The sequence below is a fragment of the Prorops nasuta genome, unplaced genomic scaffold, assembly GCF_024137725.1.
Source record: "Prorops nasuta isolate Cenicafe-Biocafe unplaced genomic scaffold, Cenicafe_Pnas_1.2 PNAS00001, whole genome shotgun sequence".
NCBI lineage: Eukaryota > Metazoa > Arthropoda > Insecta > Hymenoptera > Bethylidae > Prorops > Prorops nasuta.
In genome coordinates, this window is record NW_027116798.1 from 8,303,936 (window position 1) to 8,329,062 (window position 25,127).

The window sequence follows — 25,127 nt, forward strand, 5'->3', positions numbered from 1 at the left end:
AAATGTTTTAAGCGAAGTTTATAGCATAAAGATATTTGATTAATTTCGTATTATTGTTTACTGCAAGAAAATGTTAAATAATGTTACTTGTCTGAATTTTGTATAACTTCATAAGTCTTAATTCTTTATAAATACTTAGTACATCTCTTTAGGTCGACATTCGAATATTAACATGTACACTAAATTCTGCTTAAATATTAATATTATATAACATTTATAAGATTTAGACACTTAGCAGGTTCAAAATAAACTATACATTATCTATATCATGGTTGATGGTACTTGTTCGTCTTTAAATAGAATCTAACCTACTTAAAAAAAAATTAAATATACCATGTTACACTTTGGAGGACCTGAGCAGATTCTAGGCATTTTAAAAGTAGTGTCTATCAGGATCTAATAATCGCTTAAAACTATAAAAGTTTTAATGATGCTCTATTCAATATATATATCAGTTTTTAAAAAGAACTTAAATTTTGACTCGGGTTCTTTGTGCAGTAATTGCATGAGTTCTTTAGAACTTCAGCAAAAAATTGCTAGTACATTTACTAACAAAGTTCTGATTGTTAAATTATCATTATATAATACCAAAACTGAAAATATAGAAAACGTTAAAGATTGGATCATTCTTAAAAACTGAAACATTAAAGGTATACCTATTGAGAAATTAGAATGGGTGATAAAGTTTATAAAGCAAATTGTGCGATTTTCCATGACGGCAAGGATGCTGCAACTGGTCATTATACGTCTATGATATGTAAGGATAAATCATGGATATATGCAAACGATCATATCGTTCAAAAGAAAACATGGCCCAGAAATTCAAAAGGTACGTTTATCATATTCTTTAAGGAAATTTAATTAATTCAATATTACGTTATTCGTATCTCTAACGGTTGCTTTTATAAATGTTGAAAGTTGTTATCATGGGTAAAAACATCTTAACATGTTCAACAATATTAGCACCACGGCTGCGTTTAAAACGCCATTTCACTAAATATTGGCCGCAATTATAGCGCCTTCGGCTGCAATATATCTAGTGAGTAAACTATTTAAAAATGATATGATTTCCACAATGAGTTTCTATCATTATTAAATTATTTTCTCACTGAGTATCGCGCAGTTTCAAATAAAATCCCGTAATACATATTTTTTGTTTAGAAAATTATTGTATCTTTCTTCATCAAAACTGTTTATAACGAGTTGATATGTAATTTTTCATTGTTTTTAGCTATATTTTTTCAATGTAGTATTTAAAATGTTGTACTTTTCCTTTTTTAATATTGTTAAATGAAATTGATTATTGTTAACAATATAATTTTTTTATATATTTCAATTTATATTCCCTTCCAATAAAATTTATTTATTAGAATACACATTCTTTCTTTAAGAGTTTCATTACATTTTGTATTATTTGCATAAAGAAATTCTTAAGATGTATCTTTGTCACATTACAAAAAGCTCTGAGATCCCCTAAAAAAACACTTTCATGTAAACAGAAGACGGCAAGTAATTGAAAGTGATTCCACTGAACAAAATAATCTATAAGACAAAATATTTTTTAAACTCAAATGTTACTTTAAAAATTTCTAGGTAAATATATTTTCACACATCAAACATCAATACTTTTACAATAAAAAATAATACATTAAAAACGAAATATTGCAGAAAAAGAATTTTAGACAAAAATATCTGAAAAAATACTTTTCAGTTAAATATTTCAAAAAAGGAAGTAGTTCTTCTGGTTGCTTAATAAATATATCTGGCAACATAAAGCATGAAGATCAAATAAATTAGGCAAGTAAGTCAATCAATCGGCAACATAAAGTATTGAGATCACATAAATTCAGGCAAGTAAATGAATGAATAATTAATTATTATATAATTTTTGTATACGTACACAGTGGGAAGTTGAATCGTGTGTGGTTTCAACTACAGTGTAGTATATCATTTTCCAAGTTAAATTACAGAGTGCAGCTAGCTGAATCACCCACGATTCAATTTCCTACTTTGTACTACTTGCCCGGACGGGCCGAAAAGTGTAAAGTATATTTGAGTATTCATCAGTTGCACTTTGAACTATCATCTACAGTACACATTTGGCCCGTTCGGGCAAGTAGTACACAGTAGGAAACTGAATCGTGGGTGGTTCAGCTAGCTTCACTCTGTAATTTAACTTGGAAAATGATATACTACACTGTAGTTGAAACCACACAAGATTCAACTTCCCACTGTGTACGTATACAAAAATTATATAATAATTAATTATTCATTCATTTACTTGCCTGAATTTATGTGATCTCAATACTTTATGTTGCCGATTGATTGATTTACTTGCCTAATTTATTTGATCTTCATGCTTTATGTTGCCAGATATATTTATTAAGCAACCAGAAGAACTACTTCATTTTCTGCAATATTTAACTGTAAAGTATTTTTTCAGATATTTTTGTCTAAAATTCTTTTTCTGCAATATTTCGTTTTTAATGTATTATTTTTTATTGTAAAAGTATTGATGTATGATGTGTAGAAATATATTTACCTAGAAATTTTTAAAGTAACATTTGAATTTAAAAAATGTTTGATCTTATAGATTATTTTGTTCAGTGGAATCACTTTCAATTACTTGCCGTCTTTTTTTTACACGAAAGTGTTTTTTTAGGGGATAATATATTTAGTGTAATTTAACGCGAGGGATTTGTTCTCTCTTTCTCTCTTTCTCTCTCTAAGGCGTCCACTGCTTAACGTAAGAGGGTGGGGGGGGGGGGGGGTTGAGGCCGCTTGTGTACCCCACGAGTTTAACGTCGGGGGGGAGCAGGGCGTGATATAATGCGCACAACCGCACGAGGAGAGGGGGCACTTCCCCTACTTCCCTTACACCCGCGGGACCCCGCCCATGTAGGAATTTTTCATCGGGCCATGCATGGCCCATGACCGGCGAATGTTCGATTATATTGGCCCAGTAGTACTGCCATGCTTGTACCGATCATGGCAATTGATCGGATGATAACCTCGTGCCAATATTATAGACCAGTGCTTACTCAACATCGGCCAATGCTTGCCCATGTGTCAGCCAACATTGGTCTAGTTTCGGCCATTAAATTTGAACCAGGCGAGGGGTAATAGGAGACAGGAGGGTGGGAGAGAGGGGGGGGGTATCTAGGGAAAAATAAATCGTTAACAAGAAAAGTAATGATTATTTTTGAATTCAATTATAATAACAGAAGCGCTAGTGTCTCATGGCTAGTAATTTTAAAAAGTTGGGGTACACACATTGCTATCTTTTGCATGAAGAAATTAAAATTTGTTAATGAAAACAACAGATCGCACTTATCAGAAGATTAGAAAAAAAAAATTTTTTTATAAATTAGTTGATTTCCATAGTTGTTGGTACTTTTTTAAAATTATTTTGATCATTTAATTGAAAAGATAACGATTAAAAAAATGATCTAGTAGCAAACAGAATTACATAAAAAACATTAAAAATATTTAAAAAATACTACTTTCAATGGGTTCCTAGCATCATATATTGCAGTAAATTCGGTAATCTAATCTTACTAACCATATACCACAATAAAATAAGACAACTTTCTTGATTGTTGACTTATAACATTGGCGCAGGTTTAACAGACTATGCTTGTCGAACTTTCATGCCTGCAGTTATTTGAATCAGTATTAGCATGTATAATCCAAAAATTACTGTTTTATTGAGTAATAACTGCCAATCTATGGTCGAAGATCGGCACGAAATTGGCAATCAATGCTTAATTAAGCAACGGTTGTGAATTAATGACCGAGGATCGGTACGAGATTGGCAGTCATTGTTAGCTGAGCATTAGTTGCCAATCGATAGCCAAGCATCGGCATAAGAACTGTTCTCAATTTTTCCCGATAAACAGTTAACAATCGTTGGCCAAGTATTGGCTCAATCCTAACAAACAATTGTCAGACGCAAGCATTGGCCCGATTATTGTACCGATGAACGGACCAATCGTCACGATTGGCAACTCCTACATGGGCGACCCCCTAGCCCATCGGTCTTAGCGGAGAAGTGGGGCAATTCCCCTACTTCCCCTACCCCCGCGGAACGCCGACCCCCTCGACACCCGGTCATAGAATCCCCATAGCCACACTACTGTATTGTTATGTCCCTAACCAAACATTTAATTCCGAAAAATTAAATTTATTTTATAAAGGAAATACGGTAACAGAATTCAATCCTATATATCAGAAACTGCAGCCACCGTCGCCGGGATCTTATCTTTGCCTAAATATGCACCTTGTATCATGGGACTGCAAGTCCGTGAGAGAATTCTACTTCCCACTCACTCTAAGATGCTTTAATTCTTATCAGTCAAAGATAGAAAAGATTCGTTTTAAAAACGCTTTGATTGGCTTAGCCATCTCCCTGGATCATGATCCAGGACACGGCGTCGGCTAATTCGATTAGATTTTAAGACATTACTAATTGTACCATCAACCTAAACAGCCTTACTAGGCTTTTTCTTGTTACGGTTAATAAACAAAACCATTAAATACCATCGAAGTCTATTTTAACTCAGTGTTACATCCTTCGATACAAATCCTCCATCGAATTTCCTATAACTCACTACCAGCTGGTAGGCAGCGGTCGCTGGGACCCACATTAAAACTGTTCCTGATACTACTACACAACTCAGGACGTAATAATTGGTTCCAGAAGTGGGATACCGCTATTTGGGAAAATCATCGAGTACTAGTCATAATACTTAGAAGCTTGCTGGACAACGCTGAACGAAGCAACCTATCGCCTATCCAACACCGAATTGGAATCACCATCGAATAGCCGCCATGCCGTATTCTGTTTGGCCAACCTTTCCCAACGACTGCAATCAGCGTTGCCAACTCCGCCATTTTGATTATACTACGCTGTACACTGATGTCAATGATGTCAGAATCAAGCTTTTAGCAACAAAAATAAAGTTAACCGCTAGCCAGCAGCATTATTGAAAATTTGAAGGGAAGGGATATATACCTCTTCCCTTCAAATTTTCAATAATGCTGCTGGCTAGCGGTTAACTTTATTTTTGTTGCTAAAAGCTTGATTCTGACATCATTGACATCAGTGTACAGCGTAGTATAATCAAAATGGCGGAGCTGGCAACGCTGTCTGCAATCTCAACCAACGACTTTACTGTATCATCGTTCATTGACGTCTCTACTCACCTCACTATTTCACGTCTAAATAGTAAGTCTAGTGAAAAACTATAATATCAATATGTCTGACGACCAAGGTCCCAACGCGAGTAGGCCAGTTTCATCAGGGATCAATCCGTCGGAGAACACTCCGTCGCGAATATTGGCTCCTCCGATCAAAGAAATATTTTTAAAAACGTAATTGAGGGACTTCCCTAGCTACGATGGGATCGATCCAATAGATCTAATTAGATTAGTTAAGAAAATCCTTAATGCAGGGAAATACGTGATTAAAGTTGACGAAGAAGAATTAGTATTCCAAGCAATCAAACACTGCGGATGAAAAATGCAGCGAAGATTAAAACCGTTTAATATTGAAACGTTGCAAGGGCTAGCCGACGCGCTATATGAAAACTTCCGCCGCGGGGATGAACTCATGGAACATATAGAAGAAGCGGTAAAACTCGAACTTCAAAACGGAGAATTTATAGCCGATCTTGCATGCCGTTCTCGAAAATTAGCACTGATCTTAAAAAGATATATTGAAGAATACAAATGTACAACTGCTGTAGAATTCATTTGACAGATTTACCGCTAAATTGTATCACCGTGCGCTCCCAGAGATGCTTAAAAATTTTTTAATCAATTCTTACCCTACATTACACTGAGAAAAAAAATTCATTAAAACAATTAAATATTAATTGGTCTAAGTAAACAGATTTATGGAATAGTCGCAAGTGCATATTTATTTCAACGGATTAATATAATTCACTTCAAATGATTGTACATTCTTTCAACACAAATGTACAAAAAAATGATTGAAATAAATATTTCTTTGTTTTCAATTAATGAATTATTACATTATTAAAACTGAATAAGTATATTCTTAATGTAATAATATATTATCTTTTTTTTTAAGCAGTAAATTAATTCCTGTAATCTAGAAAATCAGTTCTTAGTTTTAGCTGGTACATTCAATCTAAATAACAAGATATTTAATTGAATTGATGAAATATTGTATTACTGTAGTGAAATATTACCTCCAAAGAAATGATCAGTTCCTACATTTTAAGAAATTAATTTTTCATTTAAGAATATATTCTATCCCATTAAAGAAATACTTAATTTGATTGAAGAAATATTTTGATACTATAGTGAAATAATAACTCCAAATAAATGATCAATTCCTACATTTTAATAAATCAATATTTCATTTAAAAGCATACCCAAAAAAAAAAACACTTTCGTGTAAAAAACAACAGCAAGTAATTTGGTCCTTTCTCTCCACAAAAATTAAAATCCCAATAAAATACCATAAAAAAAAAATTTACACAAAATAAATCTCAAACAAAAATACCGGCAACACAAAGAATTGAAATCACTTAAATTCGACAAATAATTATTTGATCCCAAACAAAAATAGCGGCAACATAAAGGATTGAAATCACTTATAAATTCGACAAGTAATCAAGCGGTAATATAAAGCACAGAGGTCGTATAATTTAGGCAACTAAAAAAATGTAAATAAATAATTAATTATTATATCATTTTTGTATACATACTACTTGCCAGGAGGGGCCAAATAGTGTTATGTATATTTAAATCTTCGTTACAGTTGCATATTGAAATATATACTACTCTACACTTTTTGGCCCCTCCTGGCAAGTAGTATGTATACAAAAATGATATAATAATTAATTATTTATTTAAATTTTTTTAGTTGCCTAAATTATGCGACTTCAGTGCTTTATATTACCGCTTGATTACTTGTCGAATTTATAAGTGATTTCAATCCTTTATGTTGCCGCTATTTTTGTTTGGGATCAAATAATTACTTGTCGAATTTAAGTGATTTCAATTCTTTGTGTTGCCGGTATTTTTGTTTGAGATTTATTTTGTGTAAATTTTTTTTTTGTATTTTATTGGGATTATAATTTTTTTGGAGAGAAAGGAGCAAATTACTTGCCGTTATTTTTTACACGAAAGTGTTTTTTTTGGGATCTTAGAGCTTTTTGTAATATGTGACAAAGATACATCTTAAAAATTTCTTTATGCAAATAATACAAAATGTAATGAAACTCTTAAAGAAAAAATGTGTATTCTAATAAATAAATTTTATTGGAAGGGAATATAAATTGAAATATATATAAATTTATATTATTAACAATAATCAATTTTATTTAACAATATTAAAAAAGGAAAAGTACAACATTTTAAATACTACATTGAAAAATTATAGCTAAAAACAATGAAAAATTACATATCAACTCGTTATAAATAGTTTTGATGAAGAAAGATACAATAATTTTCTAAACAAAAAATATGTATTACGGGATTTTATTTGAAACTGCGCGATACTCAGTGAGAAAATAATTTAATAATGATAGAAACTCATTATGAAAATCATATCATTTTTAAATAGTTTACTCACTAGATATATTGCAGCCGAAGGCGCTATAATTGCGGCCAATATTTAGTGAAATGGCGTTTTAAACGCAGCCGTGGTGCTAATATTGTTGAACATGTTAAGATGTTTTTACCCATGATAACAACTTTCAACATTTATAAAAGCAACCGTTAGAGATACGAATAACGTAATATTGAATTAATTAAATTTCCTTAAAGAATATGATAAACGTACCTTTTGAATTTTTGGGCCATGTTTTCTTTTGAACGATATGATCGTTCGCATATATCCATGATTTATCCTTACATATCATAGACGTATAATGACCAGTTGCAGCATCCTTGCCGTCATGGAAAATCGCACAATTTGCTTTATAAACTTTATCACCCATTCTAATTTCTCAATAGGTATACCTTTAATGTTTCAGTTTTTAAGAATGATCCAATCTTTAACGTTTTCTATATTTTCAGTTTTGGTATTATATAATGATAATTTAACAATCAGAACTTTGTTAGTAAATGTACTAGCAATTTTTTGCTGAAGTTCTAAAGAACTCATGCAATTACTGCACAAAGAATTCTATAGTTTTTTTCCACTTAGAGAAGTTGCTCTGAATTATTTCTTTCATGTGCTCCAAGAATTACATTTGCATAATTTTTTGGGAATTAACAAACTCTTCATACCATCAAATAGCGTAAGTAATAAAATATTATTACAAGATTGGGTAATATCTGTATGACAACAAGAAGTACTACATTTGTCCGTTTTTGTTAGATAATGTTGCACAACGCGATTCAAGCAACTTAATTTATCACACAGAGCAGCGATTAAATCACCAGCATCATACTGCCGCTTTCCAACAAATTGGATTTCAGTATATTGTCTAATATCAATATTTTTTACAGATTTATCAATAGTTTCTGTAACCAAAAATAAAAGATTTTAGAGCATTGTCTGCTCCTATACGAAATAGTACTTCTAATTGAATAACAATTTACAATGCATTGTAATAACTGCATTTGCGTATGAAGAAATATAATTACGTCTCATTATTCCTCTTATGTATTAATCAATATCATTTACATATACAGCAATTAATGACAAATTTAGATGATGAAAGTTCTACTTATTACTACAACCTTCTATCCTCATTAAAATTAGTCACCAAAAATTTTCGTAAGTTATAATGTTTCATCTGCATATCTTTACGCAAACAAGTGACTGCTTAGCCTATTTTCCACTATTCTATAGATGCTCCTTCTTGTTTCTGATATAACCTGTAAATAAGAAAATTATAATATAAACATTGCTAATTAAGATAAAATATGTATAAATTAAAATTAGATAGGTATTATACGATACAATTTTCTTTGAATTGTTGCTTTGCTACTTATAGCTCAAGTCATATATAATATATAGTTCCCAGGCTTACTATTTAAATATACATATACATCGGTTAATGAAAAATTAAAATGATGAAAGATCTGTGTTCCGATTCTGCGTATAGTAATAAATATGAATGTTCGTTTAATTCGATTAATCGATAAGTTAATTTGTTGCATTAGTTGTTACCCAAGGATGGTCGAGAGTTTTTTGTTTGTAGCTATGCAATTAGTTAGTCTCATAGTAACCTTCCTACAATCTAGACGTGTCGGAGAGAAAATTGTGAAGGCCCGAGCCTAGACGTAATATTTATTAATACGGAGTAAAGATTGTAAGGCCCGAGCCAAAGGATTAAAACGAAGTGGAGATGAAGTTATAACGCAGCCCGGCTGCTTATCGAAAACAAGGACCTGGCTTTAAATAAAATAGTAGCTGTGCTACTAAGAATAATTCTAGGCCCGGCCTAAAACTGCAAGCTAAGTGATAGATAGCCCGGCTATCAAAAGTGTATCTACCTAAAGGTGAAATTAAGTTGTATCGAGCAAAAGCATTATATGAATTGTGTAATTGTGTTTAACTATTTTGGACAATAAAAAGGGTTTTTTATGCCTTCGGGCTTTTTCCCTCAAAGTGTGTGTATATGTTCTTTACCAAAAATAAGGAGTTATTACATGCGTAGCAGCTCCTCAAGAGATAACATTTTGGTGCCTCCTGTGAGGTCTTCGAGGACCGGAATATAGACATGGCGACATCGAGAAGGCAGCGGTCGGTAGCATAACCTACTACGATTCGAGTCAGCAAAGGTCGAGTAGCAACAGTGAGCGGCGCAACGGACTTCACGCTAAGCGGGCAACGGGGAGATATCAAGGCCACCACGATAGTCGCATTCAAAGAAGAAGAGCAGTTAGCAACGAAACGGCGAGCGAAATTCATATAAGATCATTATTTATATTTTCTATGTTTACAGTTAATTTATAAGAGAAAGTTAGATTTAGTATAAGATCGGTTCTCACCCCAGCATTAAAAATAATAAAGTTGAAAAATCAGAGCGGAACAATGGAGCGTAACGATAGAATTAAATTTATAACTCAAAAACGGGCAACATTAAAGGCACAAATTACTATATTAAACAACGCGATCGATAATGATAAATTGGATCATATTAATATACGTTTAAGATTCGAGCGTTTAAAAGATCATTTCAAAAATTATGAGGACTTGCATGATGAGTTAGAAATTCTTGAACCTAGTGATGAGCATTTCGATGATATGCTAGAAGTACAGGATTGATATTATAGTCTGGCAAGCAAAATGAATAGGATATTAAATATAGGCGCTTGTAGCAGTTCAGAAAGGTCAATCAATAATTCCTTAGAGGCATTAAGAAATGAGCCGGTTAAAAAGATTAAATTGCCTGTTGCGCAGCTTCCTAAATTTTCAGGTGATATAGAACAATGGTTATCTTACAAAAACACGTTCGTCACAATGATAGACTCTAGAGAGGATATCACTGACCTACAAAAGTTCTTATATTTGAAGAAATCTGTTAAGGGAGACGCTTTAAATAAAATAGCAATCTATGACGCAAGTGATGCTAGTTATAAATTAGCATGGAATTTGCTGATCGAAACTTACGAAAAAAAGAGAATATTAATAAGCAAGCATTTGGATGCAATTATTGATATACCTGCTCAAATTAGAAGTACTAGCATGGAATTAACACAAGCAGTCGATAGTTTAAAACAGCACACAAGCGTATTGGCAATTCTAGGCATAAAGATAGATGAGCATATTTTAATAAGGTTAATAGAAAGATCATTTCCGTTAAACATTCGTTCCAGATGGGAGGAGACTTTAAGTTTGAACGAGTTTCCTTCGTTAAAAAATTTATACAATTTTGTGGCCGAAACGGCATTCAAATTGAACATTATGGAAAATGATAAAAATCGAAAAAGAAGCGCGAACAATATAGAGCAAAATCATTCGTATAAAATAAGAAGAAATGGGGATGCGCGTGTCATGGTAACCTCAACTTATAAACAAAGTTGTGTCCTATGCCAAAAAGACAGGCACGCTATATATAGATGTCCATTATACAATGAAATGACGATCGCGCAGAGATGGGAGAAAATTAAAAGATTAGGAGTTTGTAAAAATTGCTTGCGTAATCATCATAATCCTTGCGCGTCAATCAAATGTAGAATATGCAATTACTTCCATCATACTTCTTTACATAGGGATAAAGCTAGGGAAGAATCGCATCACATGAATAAAAAAAACAAAATTGAGTGCTCTTCCGCGGAGAAGGCAAATCAAGAAAACAATAATAATTGACATAATGCAGTCGCGATGCAAGCAATCGCGACGCGTGCTTTTTCACAATTATTAATGACTGCTGAGGTAAAATTGGTAAACTTTACAGGAAAGTTAATAAGTTGTCGAGCGTTGATGGATACCTGTGCTACCGCGAATTTCTTAACAGAAGACATGGCTCGTAAGCTTAATTTGCGCGTTGAAGCATGTGAGTTTACGATCAATGCTATTGATAATATACGCACTACAGCGAAAGGAATAGCAAAGATAACTTTTCAATCGATTCACGGTCAATTTAGAAAAAGCTTAACATGTTTGATAGTACCACATATTTCTGGTTTTATTCCTAATGAAGTTTTCCCTCGTGAGGATGCTAGAGTTCCTTCAAATATTAAGCTCGCGGATCCTCAGTTTCATTTGCCGCAAAGGGTAGATCTTCTTATAGGTTCGGGCGCGACGTTATCATTATTGTGCGTGGGCCAAATAAATTTATCCAGAAATGAATGTGATCTTTACGCTCAAAAAACGTTATTAGGCTGGGTGATAGTAGGAGAAGCATCAAGTAGAAGACAAAGGAAGGAAGAATTTTGTAGATTAGCTAACATAATACGGTGTTTCGCAGCGCCAGGTGTGAAGCAGAAAAAACAAAATAGGATTGTTTCAGATGAATGCGAAATACATTACAAATTAAACACTACGCGGGATAGCGATGGTAGATATATCGTTCGATTACCATTCAAAGATAACAGACCAGATCTAGGAAATACTAAAGCAGTCGCCATGAGAAGATTTTACGGATTGATTCGTAAATTCAAAAATGACCCTGAGATGGCTAAAATTTATTGGAGCGTCATGCAAGAATACATAGATAAAGGCCATATGGCACTCGTGAATTCTGAAGTAGAAGAAGGATATTATTTACCTCATCACGCGGTGATAATAAATGATAGTATTACTACAAAGGTTAGAGTTGTGTTCGATGCGTCAGCCAAGGGGGATAAGGGCGTATCATTAAATGAGGTTTTATTAACGGGACCTGTTATACAGGACAAATTGACCGAGCATTTAATTCGCATTCGTTTGAAAAGGTATATGATTACAGCTGACATTGAAAAAATGTACAGGCAAATTTTGGTTCATCCTGATGACAGACGCTACCAGAGAATAGTATGGTTTCATCAGAATGAAATACGAACCTTTGAGCTTAAAACTGTGACTTTTGGAGTATCTTCTTCCTCTTTTTTAGCCATACGCACTTTAAAACAGTTGGCTGAGGATGAAGGTGATAAGTATCCCATAGGTGCGAGGGTATTGAAGGAAAATTTATATGTTGATGACTTGTTGGCGGGTGCCAACACATTACAGGAAATTATAAAAATAAGAGAAGAGTTGATAGCATTGTTAAGAAAGGGGGGATTTAAAATTCGCAAATGGGCATCTAATAACCCTCAGGCAGTCGAATTTACTGACAAAAAAATGTCGGATATACAATTTTTAAAAGACGAAACAACTATAAAGAAAACGTTAGGAATATGCTGGAATGCAGCGAATGACGAATTTTCATATAATGTCCAATCCAGGGATACCACAGAAAAGGTCACCAAACGAATTATATTGTCAGAAGTGGCTAAAATTTATGATCCAATAGGACTATTAGGTCCAATAACGTTTATGGCGAAGGTTATAGTACAAGAATGTTGGAAAAGCAAAGTTCATTGGGATGAGACGCTAAGTCTAGCGTTAAGGGAGAAATGGTCAGTATTTGCTAGGCAATTATCATTATTGAGTGAGCTTACAGTAAAACGATATTTATTAGCAGATTCGGCACGAGAAATTCAGATACATGGATTTTGTGATGCTAGCAAGTTAGGATATGGGGCTTGTTTATATATAAGATCTATAGGTGAGGGAGGGCATATAATAACTCGATTAATATGCTCTAGGTCGCGAGTAGCATCTTTGAAGGAAATCAGCATTCCCCGAATGGAATTAAATGGGGCCTTGACGCTAGTACGCCTATATGAAGAGATCCGATCTCTAATGAAAATCCGAATTGAAAAAATAATTTTCTGGTGTGATTCTACCATAGTGTTGCATTGGATAAAAGAATCGCCGTTGGCATTGAAAACTTACGAGGCCAATCGTGTAAAAGAGATACAATCATTAAGAGAGACTGTCGAGTGGAAACATATTCGAACGCAAGAAAATCCAGCGGATTGCCTATCGAGGGGACAAATGGCAAATGAATTCCTAAAAAATAGAACATGGTTCGAGGGACCTGCTTGGCTCAAACAGCAAGAAAGTTCATGGCCTATATCGATCATGATTTATAAGCAAAATGATGAAGGAGAAAGAGTTGAGATGTGTTTTTTAGCTGAAAATGATAAAATTAAAATTATCGAACAATTTTCTTCATATTCTAAGTTAGTTAGAGTTATAGCATACTGTATGCGTTTCGTTAAAGAAAATAAAAAGCGAGGAGTTTTAAGCAACGAAGAGATTAAACAAGCGGAAGTTAGATTAATAAGGATGATTCAAAACGAGCGATTTAGTGCAGAATTAAAATGTTTAAGAGAAGCGCTAATAATCAAAGAAAATCGATTGGCTTCATTAAATCCTTTTCTGAATAGCGATGGATTAATATGTGTAGGGGGAAGATTAAGAAATGCTAATATGCCAATGTCTCAAAAACATTCTATTCTATTGCCTGCGCGTAGTCATTTTACTGATCTGATCATTAGGGAATATCATGAAAGATATTATCATGCTAGGGTGCAGACCACGTTGTATTCAATAAGGCAACGATTTTGGATCTTGGATGGAAAGAATCAAGTTCGAAAAATCGTACGCGGCTGCGTCCGATGCATCAGATTCCATGTTAAACCAAATGAGTATAGAATGGCTGACTTGCCTGTATCCCGTGTGGAAATATCTACTCCCTTTTTTCACACTGGTATAGACTTTTTCGGACCTATGTTTGTAAAGGAAAGAAAATATCGAAATAAAAATCGAATAAAGGTATATGGGTGTGTGTTCATATGTATGGCATCCAAAGCAGTGCACATCGAAATTGTAAGTGAATTGTCTTCAGATGCTTTTATAGCGGCTCTACGAAGGTTTAGTGGAAGAAGAAGTACGCCCGCGCATATCTATACTGATAACGGAACTAATTTCATAGGAGCTAATAGGGAATTAAGAGATGTATATGCTTTGTTAGAATCGAAAGAATTTAAGAATAAAAAAGATGAATATATTTTAAAGAATAAAATAAATTGGCATTTCAATCCACCGCTATCACCCCATTTTGGAGGGTTATGGGAAGCGGCCGTAAAATCATTTAAGCATCATTTTAAGCGTGTCATTGGGGACAAGTTACTCACTTTGGAGGAAATAAACACATTTGCTGTAGAAATAGAGGCAATTTTAAATTCTAGGCCTTTGTGTCCCATTTCTTCCGATCCAAATGATCCATTATCTTTAACACCGGCACACTTGCTCATAGGAAAACCGTTGATTGGGATGACAGAGTCCGATGTTTCAGCTATTCCGGATAATCGATTAAATTCATGGCGGATAATCCAAAAGATACGTTTAGATTTTTGGAGAAGATGGCAACTTGAATATTTAAGCGAATTGCAAAAACGAAGCAAATGGTTTTATCCGGGAAGGGATGTTACGATTGGATCTGTAGTATTGTTAATCGAAAGAAACCAGCCTTGTATGCATTGGTCGATGGGAAGAATATTGGAAGTTCATCCTGGTGATAATGGCGTAGTGCGAGTAGTGACATTAAGGACTGCTAAAGGTATTTTTAAGAGAAATGTAAGGGCAATTTGCCCCTTAATTGATTGTAAATAAAATTTTTTTTTTATCGCATCGCTCTCAACGGGGGGAGGATGTTCCGATTCTGCGTATAGTAATAAATATGAATGTTTGTTTAATTCGATTAATCGATAAGTTAATTTGTTGCATTAGTTGTTACCCAAGGATGGTCGAGAGTTTTTTGTTTGTAGCTATGCAATTAGTTAGTCTCATAGTAACCTTCCTACAATCTAGACGTGTCGGAGAGAAAATTGTGAAGGCCCGAGCCTAGACGTAATATTGATTAATACGGAGTAAAGATTGTAAGGCCCGAGCCAAAGGATTAAAACGAAGTGGAGATGAAGTTATAACGCAGCCCGGCTGCTTATCGAAAACAAGGGCCTGGCTTTAAATAAAATAGTAGCTGTGCTACTAAGAATAATTCTAGGCCCGGCCTAAAACTGCAAGCTAAGTGATAGATAGCCCGGCTATCAAAAGTGTATCTACCTAAAGGTGAAGTTAAGTTGTATCGAGCAAAAGCATTATATGAATTGTGTAATTGTGTTTAACTATTTTGGACAATAAAAAGGGTTTTTTATGCCTTCGGGCTTTTTCCCTCAAAGTGTGTGTATATGTTCTTTACCAAAAATAAGGAGTTATTACATGCGTAGCAGCTCCTCAAGAGATAACAATCTGCTTATTACAACAACTTTCTATCCTCATTAACATTAGTCACCAGAAGTTTTTTTAAGTTATAATGTTTTATCTGCATATCTTTACGCAAACATGTGACTGCTTAGCCAATTTCCCCTTATTATAGATGCTCCTTCTTCTTTCTGAAATAACCTGTAAATAAAACAAAATTTTAATATAAACAATGTTAATTAAGAGAAAATTTGTTTGGATTAATTTTGGATACATATTAAACAATATAATTTTCTTTCAATTGTTGCTTTGCTACCTAAAACTCAAGTCATACATAATAGTTCTCAGACTTACTATTTAAATATACATACAGGGTGTATCACCGAAGGCGCACCAGCCTCGAAATTACTGTAAGAGGATGGAGAGCGCGTGGTGGGGGATGAGGCACAGCATTGGAGGGTGTTCGATAGAGAAAGCGCGAGCAATAGACGGAGATAGGTAGGGCTATACGCTGCTATACGCTTTGCCTAACCCTTCCCCCCTCCCATCAACGCAACACCGTCACCAATAGCCGTAATCTCTCACTCTTTCTCTCTCTCTCTCCCTCAACTTCTTTCTCTTTACCCGCGCTTCCATTTCTTTATTTATTATTCTATAGAGGCATCTTGGTCTTTCTCAGCTACGAATGCAATGTCAATTCTGCGGAATATCTGACGTTTTAATTAAAGTTGTAATTTAAAAGCGTTAGCTATCTTTTCCACACCACCTTGAGGTAGATAGCTAGGCGCGTTTTTTTTTAAGTGGTTTCCCCAGGAGGCCTAATCCACTGAATAGAGCTAGCCTACAAATTCTCAAAATATCCCCCTCTTTGTTGAGAACAGAGGTTAGCTCTTCGACATATGTCGCGTGTTGCTCGTCTCACCATGTCCGGCGTGATTGTTCTGAAGGCCGCAATAATTTGTTCACGAACCTCCGTCATTCCGCCATCACGCCGAGTTTCCATTAGACTCTTTATGTGTCCCCACAAAAAGTAGTCTAATGGATTAAGATCTGGTGATCGAGGCGGCCAGGCGATCGGGCCACCACGACCCATCCACCTGTCCGGGAATCGCTCGTGTAATTTTATACGCGCACTTATATGAAAATGTGCAGGAGCTCCGTCGTGCTGAAAAATCAAATTTTTCCGCACGATGAGGGGCACATCTTCAAGGAGCAACGGTAGTTGCTCCTCAAGAAAGCTGGCGTATTTTTCGCCGTCAAGCCTAGGTGGGAGGAAAAATGGACCAATCTGGAATAAAAAAAAATCAAGATTATTGTATAAATCTGAAAAGAACGTATTCAAATATTGAAAACTTACAATTTGATCTCCAATAAGCCCAGCCCATACATTAATCGTCCAACGTTGTTGGAAAGCTCCGACTCTGACGGCGTGGGGATTTTCTTGAGACCAGAAAACAAAATTTTTTGAATTGAATATTCCATTTGGCGTGAAGGTCGACTCGTCGGACCATAAAATTTTGTCCGGGAACGTCTCATCGCGGCGACATTGAGCTAGAAATCCTAATAAAGAAGAGTCACAGAAATATTGCAAATTATTTTTAAAAGAAAGATGTATTCAAAACTGTGTGCTTTCATGAATACATTGAATAATGGAAATCTACCTTCACAAAAATTGACCCGCGGTTGATAGTCCCGAGGCAACAACTGGTGCACACGCTGAAAGTGAAAAGGGTGGAAGCGATTCCTCCTCAAAATTCTGTGTGCTGTCATCGCACTGGTATTTGTCAGCCGCGAGAGTTGACGCACGCTAGTAAGAGGATTCTCCCTGATTCTCCGCAACACCCTTTCCTCCCTCTCCTGATTAATATTAACCTTTCTTTTTGGAAAGGCCACTGAACCACTGCTCTTAAAATTTTTAATCACACGTAGAATGACGGTGTGATGTGGATGACGCCTCAATGGGAACTTTTCCCTGTATAGCTTTGCAGCTTTACGTGCACTTTCTTGCGCTGCACCGTACGCGAAAACCATATCTACGTATTCTGCTTTCGTGAATCGCATGGTTCTCAGCTATATGAAACTTCCTCGTCAACTAACAGTGCCAGTAACTTTTGCTTCATATTTATATTATTGCGGTAAAAATTAAAGGAAAGCTTACTAAAGGCGCGGTATCATTCATATTGTTTTTGCTTCTAGCATCGGTATTATTGATACGCTTTGTCCTAGCCGCCTGTGACGCCGACTTCAGTTAGTTTCTTTAATTTTAATCGCATCAATAATACCGATACTAAAAGCGAAACAATATCAATGTTACCGCGCCTTTATTAAGCTTTTCTTTAATTTCTGCCGCAATAATATAAATTTGAAGTAAAAATTACTGACACTTTTAGTGGATGAGGAAGTTTCATATAGCTGAGAACCATGCGATTCACGAAAGCAGAATACGTAGATATGGTTTTCGCGTACGGTGCAGCGCAAGAAAGTGCACGTAAAGCTGCAAAGCTATACAGGGAAAAGTTCCCATTGAGGCGTCATCCACATCACACCGTCATTCTACGTGTGATTAAAAATTTTAAGAGCAGTGGTTCAGTGGCCTTTCCAAAAAGAAAGGTTAATATTAATCAGGAGAGGGAGGAAAGGGTGTTGCGGAGAATCAGGGAGAATCCTCTAACTAGCGTGCGTCAACTCTCGCGGCTGACAAATACCAGTGCGATGACAGCACACAGAATTTTGAGGAGGAATCGCTTCCACCCTTTTCACTTTCAGCGTGTGCACCAGTTGTTGCCTCGGGACTATCAACCGCGGGTCAATTTTTGTGAAGGTAGATTTCCATTATTCAATGTATTCATGAAAGCACGCAGTTTTGAATACATCTTTCTTTTAAAAATAATTTGCAATATTTCTGTGACTCTTCTTTATTAGGATTTCTAGCTCAATGTCGCCGCGATGAGACGTTCCCGGACAAAATTTTATGGTCCGACGAGTCGACCTTCACGCCAAATGGAATATTCAATTCAAAAAATTTTGTTTTCTGGTCTCAAGAAAATCCCCACGCCGTCAGAGTCGGAGCTTTCCAACAACGTTGGACGATTAATGTATGGGCTGGGCTTATTGGAGATCAAATTGTAAGTTTTCAATATTTGAATACGTTCTTTTCAGATTTATACAATAATCTTGATTTTTTTTTATTCCAGATTGGTCCATTTTTCCTCCCACCTAGGCTTGACGGCGAAAAATACGCCAGCTTTCTTGAGGAGCAACTACCGTTGCTCCTTGAAGATGTGCCCCTCATCGTGCGGAAAAATTTGATTTTTCAGCACGACGGAGCTCCTGCACATTTTCATATAAGTGCGCGTATAAAATTACACGAGCGATTCCCGGACAGGTGGATGGGTCGTGGTGGCCCGATCGCCTGGCCGCCTCGATCACCAGATCTTAATCCATTAGACTACTTTTTGTGGGGACACATAAAGAGTCTAATGGAAACTCGGCGTGATGGCGGAATGACGGAGGTTCGTGAACAAATTATTGCGGCCTTCAGAACAATCACGCCGGACATGGTGAGACGAGCAACACGCGACATATGTCGAAGAGCTAACCTCTGTTCTCAACAAAGAGGGGGATATTTTGAGAATTTGTAGGCTAGCTCTATTCAGTGGATTAGGCCTCCTGGGGAAACCACTTAAAAAAAAACGCGCCTAGCTATCTACCTCAAGGTGGTGTGGAAAAGATAGCTAACGCTTTTAAATTACAACTTTAATTAAAACGTCAGATATTCCGCAGAATTGACATTGCATTCGTAGCTGAGAAAGACCAAGATGCCTCTATAGAATAATAAATAAAGAAATGGAAGCGCGGGTAAAGAGAAAGAAGTTGAGGGAGAGAGAGAGAGAAAGAGTGAGAGATTACGGCTATTGGTGACGGTGTTGCGTTGATGGGAGGGGGGAAGGGTTAGGCAAAGCGTATAGCAGCGTATAGCCCTACCTATCTCCGTCTATTGCTCGCGCTTTCTCTATCGAACACCGTCCAATGCTGTGCATCATCCCCCACCACGCGCTCTCCATCCTCTTACAGTAATTTCGAGGCTGGTGCGCCTTCGGTGATACACCCACTATCATGTAATGAATCCGAAGACATAAAATTCAATTAATACTCAAGCATAAGTCATATATGTATAATGTACTTACATTAGGTATCTTACTGATTTTTCCTTTCAACATATTGGCAGAATAAAGAATGAAGTTAATGCAATGGTAACTTATGCAAATAAAACATGAGAGTAAATACTTTTATATGGCAACATTGAAAGCTGAGCCTTTGTATCCTAACCGATATGATCTGTCAACAAATATCCTCATTGCCAGCTACCCAAGCAGGAATGCCAGTAAAGGAAAAAAAAACAATTATTGGTCGATGCATGGCTTACAATAAACGGTAAAATATAATCAGCCATTAATCGGCCAACAATTGGTTAACAACAAATGGCCAAAACAAAATTTTTAACAATTGGCCAATGTTTGGCCCATTAATTATATCCAATAGGTAAAAGTATATATAATTATTAGGTTGTCAAGAAAGTTCTTGCGGTTTTCGAGATTTAAATATAAATCAAACACCGCAAGAACTTTCTTGACAACCTAATATATATACTTATTATGATATATTGTGTGACTTTTAGATCAACACGCTTAAATTGTGCGTTGAGAATATACAGGGTGTTTCACGTACGGCGCCCCAGCTCAGAAAGTCAGTAATAAGACTGAGGAGCGCGTGGAGGGGGCAGACGTACGTAATAGGCCGGAGAGCGAGCAAAAGAGAGGATGAGTGGGAGAAGGATAGAGCTATACGCAGGTCTACGATACGCCTAGCGTATTGCCTCCCCCCGCTACCCGTATATGACTCAAGTCCACCAGTCTCCATTTGTTAACTGGTGCTCTCTCTCTCTCTCTCTCTCTCTCTCTCTCTCTCTCTCTCTCTCTCTCCGTCTATTTAATATGGAGATGCAGAGCTTTACTATCATTTCCGCACCACCTAGAGGTAGATAGCAAGGCGCGTTTTTTTTTAAGTGGTTTCCCCGGTAGGCCTAATCCACTATACTAATTTATAAATGTTCGAATTGCCTTCCTCTTTGTTGAACGCAGAGTTCAGCTCTTCGAACAATGTCGCGCGTTGCTCGGTGCACCATGTCGGACGTGAGTGTTTGGAAGGCCGCAATAATTGCTGCACGAACCTCCTCTTCTCTACCCCCACGTTCATTTTCCACCAGATTCTTAATATGTCCCCATAAAAAGAAATCCAGTGGAGTTAAGTCTGGGGACCGAGCCGGCCAGGTGATCGGGCCACCACGACCCATCCACCTGTCGGGAAATTGCGCATCTAATGTGGTACGGGTATTTCTATGAAAGTGTGCAGGAGCTCCGTCATGTTGGAAAATCATGTTTTCCCGCACGAGCAGAGGCACATCTTCCAACAACAACGGTAGTTGCTCTTGTAGAAATTCCACATACTTCTCTCCATCTAATTTAGGTGGGAAGAAAACTGGTCCTATCTGAAAACAGAAAAAATATAATAATTTTAAAAAATGAATCAAACATCCAATAATTTATTCAATCAATTAAAATAGGTGTCTACTTACAACCCGGTCTCCAATCAGTCCAGCCCACACGTTGATTTTCCATTTATATTGGAAGGCGCCAACTCGGGTTGCGTGGGGATTTTCTTTTGCCCAAAAAACATAATTTTTTGAATTGAATACGCCATTAGGCGTAAATGTGGACTCGTCCGTCCACAATATCTGATCTGGGAATCCACTATCCCGCCTGCATTGTGCCAAGAATCCTACAGAAAAAAAAGAAGCATGAAACAATACAGTTTTAAGCAGCTATAGTATCTCAAATTATGTCAACACATACCCATGCAGAAATTTACTCTTGGCTGCCAATCCCTTGGTAGCAATTGATGCACTCGCTGCATATGAAAAGGATGCAAGGCGTTTTTTCGTAGAATACGCCATGCCGTTGATATTGGCGTATTGAAGATGCGTGAAATTTGCCTCACGCTCGACCTAGGATTTTCTTCCACATACTCCAGTACTCTTAATGCAAGCTCGGGGTCTGCACAGCTACGATTCCTTGAAAATTCGTGCACTTTTCCCGTGGCCTTGAAATTTTTTACCACCCTAAGGATGACCTTGTGGTCAGGGTGTCTCCGCGTAGGAAATCTCTCTTTGTAGATTTGTACAGCTCTACGCGCACTTTGCTTAGCTTCCCCGTAAGCAAAAATCATGTCAACGTATTCGTTTTTCGTAAAGATCATGGTTGTTGCTCGGTCAAAATCTATCACAGACTACGAGAAGCAAAGTGTTTTGATTTAAAACGTCAACTTTTAGCGGCGAAAGATAAAGGATTGTTATTGAAAACTAACTAGGTGCGCGGTATCTTTGATTCCTTTATATCGCAAGAAACATTGAAGAATCAAAGATACCGCGCACCTAGTTAGTTTTCAATAACAATCCTTTATCTTTCGCCGCTAAAAGTTGACGTTTTAAATCAAAACACTTTGCTTCTCGTAGTCTGTGATAGATTTTGACCGAGCAACAACCATGATCTTTACGAAAAACGAATACGTTGACATGATTTTTGCTTACGGGGAAGCTAAGCAAAGTGCGCGTAGAGCTGTACAAATCTACAAAGAGAGATTTCCTACGCGGAGACACCCTGACCACAAGGTCATCCTTAGGGTGGTAAAAAATTTCAAGGCCACGGGAAAAGTGCACGAATTTTCAAGGAATCGTAGCTGTGCAGACCCCGAGCTTGCATTAAGAGTACTGGAGTATGTGGAAGAAAATCCTAGGTCGAGCGTGAGGCAAATTTCACGCATCTTCAATACGCCAATATCAACGGCATGGCGTATTCTACGAAAAAACGCCTTGCATCCTTTTCATATGCAGCGAGTGCATCAATTGCTACCAAGGGATTGGCAGCCAAGAGTAAATTTCTGCATGGGTATGTGTTGACATAATTTGAGATACAATAGCTGCTTAAAACTGTATTGTTTCATGCTTCTTTTTTTTCTGTAGGATTCTTGGCACAATGCAGGCGGGATAGTGGATTCCCAGACCAGATATTGTGGACGGACGAGTCCACATTTACGCCTAATGGCGTATTCAATTCAAAAAATTATGTTTTTTGGGCAAAAGAAAATCCCCACGCAACCCGAGTTGGCGCCTTCCAATATAAATGGAAAATCAACGTGTGGGCTGGACTGATTGGAGACCGGGTTGTAAGTAGACACCTATTTTAATTGATTGAATAAATTATTGGATGTTTGATTCATTTTTTAAAATTATTATATTTTTTCTGTTTTCAGATAGGACCAGTTTTCTTCCCACCTAAATTAGATGGAGAGAAGTATGTGGAATTTCTACAAGAGCAACTACCGTTGTTGTTGGAAGATGTGCCTCTGCTCGTGCGGGAAAACATGATTTTCCAACATGACGGAGCTCCTGCACACTTTCATAGAAATACCCGTACCACATTAGATGCGCAATTTCCCGACAGGTGGATGGGTCGTGGTGGCCCGATCACCTGGCCGGCTCGGTCCCCAGACTTAACTCCACTGGATTTCTTTTTATGGGGACATATTAAGAATCTGGTGGAAAATGAACGTGGGGGTAGAGAAGAGGAGGTTCGTGCAGCAATTATTGCGGCCTTCCAAACACTCACGTCCGACATGGTGCACCGAGCAACGCGCGACATTGTTCGAAGAGCTGAACTCTGCGTTCAACAAAGAGGAAGGCAATTCGAACATTTATAAATTAGTATAGTGGATTAGGCCTACCGGGGAAACCACTTAAAAAAAAACGCGCCTTGCTATCTACCTCTAGGTGGTGCGGAAAAGATAGTAAAGCTCTGCATCTCCATATTAAATAGACGGAGAGAGAGAGAGAGAGAGAGAGAGCACCAGTTAACAAATGGAGACTGGTGGACTTGAGTCATATACGGGTAGCGGGGGGAGGCAATACGCTAGGCGTATCGTAGACCTGCGTATAGCTCTATCCTTCTCCCACTCATCCTCTCTTTTGCTCGCTCTCCGGCCTATTACGTACGTCTGCCCCCTCCACGCGCTCCTCAGTCTTATTACTGACTTTCTGAGCTGGGGCGCCGTACGTGAAACACCCTGTATATATGTTTATTTTGTAGTCTCATCTGTTAAACTTGCTTTGATCTTCATCAGTTTTAGTGGTTTTCGCTCTTTTAAAACATTTAAGTCTTTGAAAGATATTACTACTCATTTGAGTGTCAAATCTTGTGGTAAATTGTACTTTTTTATTTAAAAATGCACACAAATTACTACCGAATTAAAAAATTTCGTGAATTAAAAAAATCAAGAAGTGACCATCGTGACGAGACGTTTACAGAAGGAGAAAATGAAAATGTGACTAATGAAAGTGTAGAATCGTTGAGTAACATCCAACAACACGAACAAAATACATTTGACACAAATTTAGGTGATCATGAAGTATCAATAACCTCAGATAATAACAGTTCGTCATCAAGTTCTATTATTTCTAATACAGAAGAAGTTCAAAATATTACAATAAACGAAAAACTGCGCAATTGGTTGTTAAAAAATCAATCTACATTATGTTTAAACGTTGTCACAGAATTATTATTAATTCTTCGTGAAGAAGGTCACTCAACGCTTCCAAGAACTGCACAAACGTTATTACGTACAGTTCATCATAGGATCTTACAGCCAATGACAAGTATGCATCAAACTAATGGAGAATACGTGTATTTAGGCATAGAAAAAAAAATCAAAAGTTTAATACCAGATGACTATGAGAAAACAGAATTACAAGTAATTGCTCACATAGATGGTATGCAAGTATTTCATAATTCTCAGATACAAATTTGGCCGATAATAGTAAATATATTTGACGAAAAATATACATATATTAATTTTACTACACTTGTGTTATACTACAGTCATAAGTAAAATATTTTAGAATAATTACTTACCTCTATGAAATAATGTTAAACAGGAGTACAAAACGTAGGAAGTTGAAAGAAATAGCAGGTAATGGAATTGCCAAGGACAAATTGACTGAGGAAAATGCAAAAAGTGATGTAGAACAACATACAAAAATGAATTGTTTTCCACATATGGATGATATTTCCATGTTATATAATTATTTGAAGAATATGCGAGAGGATATATTAACATCTTTACAAAAAACATATTCTTATTCCCTTTGGTTTGCTTTAGGGGAAGCCACATTGATATCGTTGCAGATATTTAATAGGCGGCGCGCAGGTGAAATAGAGAGAGTGCTTTTACAAGATTATGAAAACTATACTACAATTGATGAAAAGACAGATAGTATATACAAAAAATTATC

General features: G+C 36.4%; 3 protein-coding genes across 3 annotated transcripts; all 3 read left to right on the top strand.

Annotated features, from left to right (window-relative positions):
- Positions 1-10,276: 10,276 nt before the first annotated feature.
- LOC136781033 (uncharacterized) lies at positions 10,277-11,299 on the top strand. The gene has a single exon (XM_066739731.1). The coding sequence runs from the start codon at positions 10,277-10,279 to the stop codon at positions 11,297-11,299; it is 1,023 nt and encodes a 340-aa protein (XP_066595828.1).
- Positions 11,300-11,353: 54 nt separating this feature from the next.
- LOC136781097 (uncharacterized) lies at positions 11,354-15,491 on the top strand. The gene is made up of 3 exons (XM_066739852.1): positions 11,354-15,083; positions 15,292-15,353; positions 15,408-15,491. The coding sequence occupies exons 1-3, from the start codon at positions 11,354-11,356 to the stop codon at positions 15,489-15,491; spliced, it is 3,876 nt and encodes a 1,291-aa protein (XP_066595949.1).
- A 6,834-nt stretch (positions 15,492-22,325) lies between these two features.
- On the top strand, positions 22,326-23,655 carry LOC136781303 (histone-lysine N-methyltransferase SETMAR-like). The gene is made up of 4 exons (XM_066740169.1): positions 22,326-22,728; positions 22,803-23,005; positions 23,093-23,520; positions 23,610-23,655. Exons 1-4 carry the CDS (start codon positions 22,326-22,328, stop codon positions 23,653-23,655), a joined length of 1,080 nt encoding a protein of 359 aa, XP_066596266.1.
- Positions 23,656-25,127: the final 1,472 nt, after the last annotated feature.

Excerpts from the sequence above, each read along its gene's own strand:
- LOC136781303 (XM_066740169.1), top strand. The coding sequence starts at position 22,326 with ATGATCTTTACGAAAAACGAATACGTTGACATGATTTTTGCTTACGGG. Across the intron at positions 23,006-23,092 it reads GACTGATTGGAGACCGGGTT|ATAGGACCAGTTTTCTTCCC; the intron begins GTAAGTAGACAC and ends TTCTGTTTTCAG. Across the intron at positions 23,521-23,609 it reads TGCGTTCAACAAAGAGGAAG|GTGGTGCGGAAAAGATAGTA; the intron begins GCAATTCGAACA and ends ATCTACCTCTAG.
- LOC136781097 (XM_066739852.1), top strand. The coding sequence starts at position 11,354 with ATGACTGCTGAGGTAAAATTGGTAAACTTTACAGGAAAGTTAATAAGT. Across the intron at positions 15,084-15,291 it reads GACATTAAGGACTGCTAAAG|CTATGCAATTAGTTAGTCTC; the intron begins GTATTTTTAAGA and ends TTTTGTTTGTAG. Across the intron at positions 15,354-15,407 it reads GACGTGTCGGAGAGAAAATT|GCCCGAGCCAAAGGATTAAA; the intron begins GTGAAGGCCCGA and ends AAAGATTGTAAG.
- LOC136781033 (XM_066739731.1), top strand. The coding sequence starts at position 10,277 with ATGAATAGGATATTAAATATAGGCGCTTGTAGCAGTTCAGAAAGGTCA.